Source organism: Octopus bimaculoides, chromosome 14, assembly GCF_001194135.2.
Source record: "Octopus bimaculoides isolate UCB-OBI-ISO-001 chromosome 14, ASM119413v2, whole genome shotgun sequence".
Classification (NCBI taxonomy): Eukaryota; Metazoa; Mollusca; class Cephalopoda; order Octopoda; family Octopodidae; genus Octopus; species Octopus bimaculoides.
In genome coordinates, this window is record NC_068994.1 from 47,103,124 (window position 1) to 47,110,944 (window position 7,821).

The following is a 7,821-nucleotide window of genomic DNA, read 5'->3' on the forward strand; positions in this document are numbered from 1 at the left end:
TAACAATACAAAGTTCATACAAAGCTTTATACTTTAAATATATTTTATCATCAAAGAATGTATATATGCATTTTAATACTCGAACTGTTTTTTAACATTTTTTATTATTCTCAAAGACTTTTGATAATCTTTTTCTAAAAAAGTGAAACCGGTTAAGTAAATAAATATTTTTAAAAAATAAGTGCATTTTCAAACCTTCTTTCATATATATACATATTTATTAAATAGGCTCCTTTCAGTTTCCACCTGCCAAATCCACTCACAGGGCTTTGGTCGGTCTGAGGCTAAAGTAGAAGACACTTGCCCAAGGTGCCATGCGGTGGGACTGATCCCAGAACCATGTGGTTGTGAAGCAAGCTTCTTACCACACAACTATGCCTTTTGTTATTTATTGGAAGCGATACTACTACTGCTATTTAATGAACATGTAGTTCATTATATATCCATCCATCTATCTATCTACCTACCACATACTGTTTCCTCCCACCTCTCCTCCTCTCTTCAACACATGTTTTCTTTATCTCTTTCACTGGTGCTCATTAAAAATAGTCTGTGTAGTTGTTTTTGTTTTGTTTTGTTTCTTCTTGTTGTTATATACTTCAGTATTTTTCCGTAGCTGACTTGTTCCCGCCCCATCCTGATATTACTATATGTCTGAGAAAATATATGAGCAATTTCTACCATGTATATATCTAAAATAACATCAATGTTTGTATCTTTATATTTGTTTTTTAACCAGGGAATAGCAATCAGTTACCTCCCCTGACAAACCAACCACGTAAGTTTGATATTTTTTTTTCATATTCACTATCATCATCATCATCATGGTCACGTTTTCAATATTGCTTTAATTATAATTGTATAGTTACCGAAATATGTATGTAATGTGGTGTGAGTGTGTCTGTCTTCTTTCTCTCTCTCTCTCTCTCTCTCTATGTTTTATTTATACCTGTGTGTGAGATTATTTCTTCCTTTCTTTTAAGTCTCTCTCTCTCTCTCCTCACACACACACACACACACATAGTAAAGTTTATTTGCCACCAGGAGGTAGCAGTCCTATAAAGGACATGTGTGTGTGTGAGAGAGTGAGAGATGGTTTCTTGATAAACAGCATCAATTTTTACAGTTCTGTAAATAATAATAATAATAATAATAGTATTTTATAAGCTTGAAGCTTATAAGTGATTACTGTGCAATGACTAAAGAAACTGGTCTAATAATGGGGCATATAAAACCTCGACAGAAAAAAGTATGTTTTCCTGTACTGTACCACAAACGTTGCTTAGCCCTTTAGCATTCAGATGACTCTGTCAAGTGTAATGCTTATCATTCACTTTGCTTTGAATTAATCACACATTATCTTTTAACCTCTATATTTCAATAATGTGACTGCTTAGAATGATATTGTAGGGTAAGTTTGAAATGTGATTGGCCATATTTGGCTGGTTTGAATATAAAACAGGTGAACTTACAGCCTGATATGGCCAGTTTAAATGCTAAAGAGATAAGCTTTCTATATATATGCTTCAGCTCACAGAACAGATGCATTACACACATTTGTACAACTCTTGGCTCGGCTATATTTCCCTAAACAATAGAAACAACATATAAGCATTCTAATCGATACCTCTAATAGTTGTGCCAATCCAGCATAGAGACTCTGGAAGGATGAACAGCAGAATTTACCTTGGCTGGATTTGAACTCAGAACTCAAGGCACTTCATCCGGTGCTCTCATGACTCTGCCAATTCTCTGCTTTGTTGTTGTTGTTGTTTGTTCTTTCTCGAGCCATGCCTGGCTTATACGGGCCAGTTTCCCAGTTTCGTTGGCATGTAGGCTCCGCACCTGGATGGGATGCTGGTCCATCGCAGGTGAGCTGTTAGATGCAGGAGGAAAGAGTGAGAGACAGTTGTGGTGAAAGAGTCAGCAGAAGTTCACCCTTACCTTCTGCTGGAGCCGCATGGAGCTTAGTGTTTCGCTCATAAACACACACATCACTCGGTTTGATATTGGAACCTGCGATCCCTTGACAGTGAGTCCACTACTCTAACCACTAGACCATGTGCCTCCACAATTCTCTGCCTTACTGACATGACATTCATCATCATCATCATCATCATCATTATTGTGTGTCTGCTTATGATACTGCTATGGTTTGGGCAATTCAAAAAGATCTGATGAGCCAGAGGACTGTGTCAAGCTCCAATATTTGCTTTGGCATGGCTCCTATGGTTAGATGCCAATCCTAACGCTAACTAGTTTTCAGAGTGTCTTGGATGCGTTGGTCATGGCACCAGTACTAGTGAGGTCACCAAGTAACTTGCAAAAGAAATCCCTTTGATAGAACGGAGGGGTAGTGGGGAGGGAGGTGGTTTTAATGGTAGGTGTTGAGAGGTTAAAAGATGTTAGGGGTACAGGAATAGGTTTCTTGCTAGAGAGGAAACATGACTATCCTTCATTACGTAAGGGTGGATGGGAGCAACTGTGAAAAATATATATTGTCTGTAACAAAGTTTAGAAAACAAGTTTTACCTTGAAAATCGAGTAATCTCTCATTACCGACATGAAATGGAAGATGAGTTCGTTAATCCAGTCTGTTAAAGAGATTATTGTTAGCAAAATGAAACTAGAATACATCAACAGCTGGCTAATGTCAATAAAATGATTAATGAACCAATTGTTGAGTCACCACCAAGACCATCACTGACATCATCATCATCATCATCATCACCATCACAAGTACATTTTATGTGGCACTGGCACCTGCAAGACAAAGACTTCCCAGCTAGGAGAGTGAGTAGGGGGCATGACCATAACAGACATGCCCCTACTCACATATTGTTTGAAATAAAGGGGGATGGTCGTGGATGTAATGCTTTGAATTTATATCTTTGCTATTTTTTCACACCACACAAGTGTATTATACTATATTCCAATACATATTGTTAACTTCACATCTCGAAAATAATAAGGTGTCTGAATGCTTCTACCAGGAGTCTTGTCTGCTAAACAACAACATGTTACACTTCCTCGTAAACGAAAGTTTTTTGTACATTTTCTGAAAACTAGGTGAGATGGTCGTTTTACGAATGCGTTGACTAAACTACTGTTTGCTTACACCAACTATAATATGCTATCCTCTTTTCTATGGTACACCTTCATACAAACTCTAGACTGAAGCGTCCTGAATATGTTTTCTGAAAATTTGGTGAGATGGTCATTGTTGGAATGTTTTGATTAAGTGACTGTTTGCTACACACCAACAATAATATGTCGTCCCTTTTCTGCAGTACTCCTTCATACACGGTGTAAACTCAAAAGTCCTCTCTCGTCGTAATAAAATATTCTCTTTCTTCTCCTTCAAACTGCAGCTCCAGAGTTTTGGTGTACCATTACCTACTTTGAACTGGACCAACAAGTCGGTGAAACCTTCAAAGTTCCTTCAGGGTGTCCAAGTGTTAAAGTAGATGGCTACACTGACCCATCAAGTATTGACCGGTTTTGTCTTGGTCAACTGTCCAACGTACATCGGACTGAAGCTTCAGAACGTGCTCGGTAAGTGAAACAGAAAAGAAGCACCTTGCCTGCTTCGGCATCTTTGTTTAAAATAAGGCATCCTATATATCACTATTCCTTATTCTACCTCTCTCTACCCATTTGATATAAGCGTTCAGATCTCTACCCATTTGATATAAGCTTTCAGATCTCTCTACCCATTTGATATAAGCTTTCAGATCTCTCTACCCATTTGATATAAGCTTTCAGATCTCTCTACCCATTTGATATAAGCTTTCAGATCTCTTCCCAGTCTATTTGGGATTTATTTTGAGGGCTAAAATTCTAGCCATCCAAAATAGATAAAATCACTAGCAGTAACATATTGAGAGCAAGTTAGTCAGCTTGAACCTAACCCACTTTTCTTACAAATTTGTGGTCTGATGTAAAAATTAGAAACTGTCATTGCTATCCAAAGTTGTAAGTCAGTTTTGTTATTTATTGGCCAAAACAATGGTGTGCCAAGTCAAATGTCCTATAATCAGGGCTTATGAGAGTGTGTGGAGGGGACAGAGATCAAAAAAGAGCCTAGGCAGCCAAGAAGACGTTCTAGGTATTTCTGGTGGGGAAGAGGGACTCTACCTTTTGAAATTACTTTTGGAGGACTACAGAACTGTGTCCCCATTAGTTTTTGGGTTCAGATCCTGCCAGGATTTTTTCTTTTTAACTTTTATTACTTCAGTATTGATGCATATTGAATCAGTAAAGTACTATTTAATCAATTAAACATATCCTCAAAACATTTCTGGGTCAGTAATACATATTAATGTTGTTGTTGTTGTTGTTAAAGGAAAATTGGCAAAATTAGTTGTCAATGAACAACTAGACAATGTGACATCATAACAATCAACAGCGTAACATCATAATGTTTGATAGTATGACACTATAACAATGGACAGTATAATACCATGACATTCAACATTGCGACATCATAATGTTTGACACTGTAACAATGGACAGTGTTACACCATAACATTCAACATTGTGACATCATAATATTTGACAGCTCGACACTGTAACAATCGACAGTGTAACACTAAAGCAGTCATCAGTGTGACATTATAACAGTCAGTAGTGTAATACATAAAATTTGATGGTATAACATCATTACAGTCAATAGTGCAATAGAGGAAGATATGAATTAAGGAAGAATTGGCTGCTTGCAATAGAAGCCTAATCTTTTCAAATAACATCCTACATTCTTTAAAAAAAAAATGCACATTGTACCAAATAGGATGTTTATGGCTGCTTGATCAGAACTGACCTCAATCAGATCAGACCAACAACATCATCATCATCATCATCATCGTTTAACGTCCGCTCTCCATGCTAGCATGGGTTGAACGATTTGACTGAGGACTGGTGAAACCGGATGGCAACACCAGGCTCCAGTGTAATTATATAACAGCCAGCTGTCTCCCTTTGTGAATGTAACTTTACCCATCTTCCATTCATCACCATGTTTCCTGCCTTCTCTGTAATGTTCCTGTTGTGTCCTCAATCCTCATTCCTCCTGGTAATGGTTCCCTACATGTTACATTTACAGGTTACACATAGGCAAAGGTGTACAGCTGGATTGTCGGGGTGAAGGTGACGTCTGGATTAAATGTCTAAGTGATCATAGTGTGTTTGTGCAATCATATTACCTCGACAGGGAGGCTGGTCGAGCTCCAGGTGATGCTGTCCACAAGATATATCCTGTAGCATATATCAAAGTAAGTATTCTCTTGGCTCTTGGGACATCATATTGTACTCTACTAATATAATAGGTTGAATGTAATGCATAGCATGTCATATCTTCAGCAATATATATATATATATGCGCGCGCACATACACACACATGTATTCATTGTGTTGCTCACAAATAACACTCATACACATATACGAATTAATATGGCGCATACACAGCAAGGCTCACATAGTAATATATTTATACATATACACCATCATCATCATCCTTATCATCATCATATAACGTCCGCTTTCCATGCTGGCATGGGTTTGACAGTTTAAAATAGAGCTGGCGAGCAGGGAGCTGTCCAGATTTCAGTTGTCTATTATGGCTTGGATTGGATTGTATGGCTGGGTGCCCTTCCTTATGTACAACAAGCTTATTTCAGTATCTGTCTACCAGATCCACTTGCAAGGCTTTGATCAGCCCAGAGCTATAGTAGAAGGTGCTTGTCCACGGTACCATGCAGTGGGACTGAACCTGAAAACTTACAATTGAGAAGCAATCTTCTTAACCACACAGCCACCCTTGTACCTATACACATACACAAAAATCACGCACGCACACACAGAGTGACATTAGTCTCTTATTTTCTCTTTGAAGGTATTCGATATACGACAGTGTCATTGTCAGATGCAACAGCAAGCAGCCACTGCTCAAGCCGCAGCAGCTGCACAAGCAGCAGCCGTCGCAGGTAATGTGCCAGGGCCTGCTTCTGTTGGTGGTATTGCTCCTGCTGTAGGTAAGTATCAAGGTGCTTTATGATGCACCTTTCATGTTTATACCTGACCTGTACAATCTCCACCCCCAAATCAACAAGACATTAATTAGCAAATGTGTGAGAACTGTATTGATAACGCAATATCTCAGGTGTGATATTTTTTTTTTCTTCACAGGATATTCATTAGGAAGTGAGGTATTTTTAATGTAGTTTTTTAACCCTTTTGTTACCATATTTCTGTTAAGATGCTCTGTGTTTCTTTCAGTTAACTTCAAATATAACAAAGAATTTAGTAAAATAACTTAATTATCATTTAGCTAGTGTTAGGAACATAAATTGAGACTAAGGTTTGGTGAAAGATTTTAATTCAAAACTTTTGAAAATAAGATATTTGTACGACAGAACCAGAGGCTGTTTCAGCCGGGTTGGTACCAAAAGGGTTAAATTGTGAGTGAAACTTCCTTGGCATATTTCACTCATTAACTCATGAGTGGAACTTTCTGGTGTGAACTCATGAGTGAACATTCACGCTCATGCCTATTGGATGAAACACTGGGGTCAATGTAATCAACTATTCCCCCCCCCCCCTCAAAAAAATTCAGGCTTTGTGCCTATAGTAGACAGAATTATTATTATTATTAGAAACAGTCATTATTAATGTTATTTCTTTTCTCTGCAGGTTTATCTGCTGTGGCTGGGATAGGGGTCGATGATCTACGTCGCCTGTGCATCCTGCGATTAAGTTTTGTGAAAGGCTGGGGCCCCGACTACCCACGCGCTAGCATCAAAGAGACGCCCTGCTGGATTGAAGTGCAACTCCACCGACCTCTACAGTTACTTGACCAAGTCCTGCAAGCTATGCCACTTAGTGATCCTCGACCGACTCGACTGATTCCATGGATGAATTGATTGGTTGGTCGATTTATTGAACATCCTTCCATTGACTCCATCTCTCCCACCACCACCACCACCACCCCTCCAACTCTTCCTCGTTACCCACACACACATACGTACATACACACACACATATATATACATATATATATATATATATATATCACATATATATATCATATATATGTCATATATATATGTCATATACACAAACAAACACACACACAATCATATGAATATGGTTTCAAATAAACAATTACAATAACAACAACAACAACAACAGCAACAACTGTTACTATAACTGCAGCAGCAGTTCCAACAACAGTAACAACTATTATTACTACGACTACTACTACTACTACTATTAGTACAATAAACTGCAACTGATATTACAATAACGACTACTGCATCAACAACAATAATACATTCGAAAATTAAAATAAAATTAAAGAAAACGTAAAAGAAAAAGAAACGCTCTCTTTCTGGTGTCTCCTCATTATTTTTTTAAATGACTGGGTTTTCTTTGTTTCCAGGGAGCATGGGTGTGGGTCCTTTGTGTGTCTGTTTAACTGTCTCTTCTTGTTTGTGTAAGCATGTCAATATATCTGTTTATTTGCCTCTGTGCATTTGTATGTCTGTTGATCTGTGTGCTTGTTTGTGTGTATATGTATGTATCTGTAATTTTTGTGTCTATGTATGTGTGTGTGTGTGTGTGTTTTTTTTAGTGTCAGTCTACATATGCATTTGTCTATTTTCCTTTCTTTCTACTTTTATATAGACTGGTTTGTAGAATCTGTCTATCTATAAGTTTATCTGTCTCAAAACCCTCTATCTTTCTATCAAAATATTTCTCTTATTTCTCAGTGCTAAATGTGTGTGTGCATTTATTTATTAGTCTCTCTCTCTCTCTCTCTCTCT

General features: G+C 37.8%; 1 protein-coding gene across 14 annotated transcripts in view; it reads left to right on the forward strand.

Annotated features, from left to right (window-relative positions):
* The window catches only part of LOC106876392 (mothers against decapentaplegic homolog 4), a 174,465-nt gene extending 167,090 nt beyond the window's left edge, over nucleotides 1–7,375 (forward strand). For all 14 annotated transcript variants that reach the window (XM_014924911.2, XM_014924909.2, XM_014924910.2 and 11 more), the window contains 5 exons: nucleotides 740–778; nucleotides 3,372–3,555; nucleotides 5,102–5,270; nucleotides 5,892–6,030; nucleotides 6,689–7,375. In XM_014924911.2, coding sequence (XP_014780397.1) covers nucleotides 740–778; nucleotides 3,372–3,555; nucleotides 5,102–5,270; nucleotides 5,892–6,030; nucleotides 6,689–6,918 — 761 coding nt within the window. In that variant the 3' untranslated portion in view covers nucleotides 6,919–7,375. The remainder of the gene's footprint in view (nucleotides 1–739; nucleotides 779–3,371; nucleotides 3,556–5,101; nucleotides 5,271–5,891; nucleotides 6,031–6,688) is intronic.
* Nucleotides 7,376–7,821: the final 446 nt, after the last annotated feature.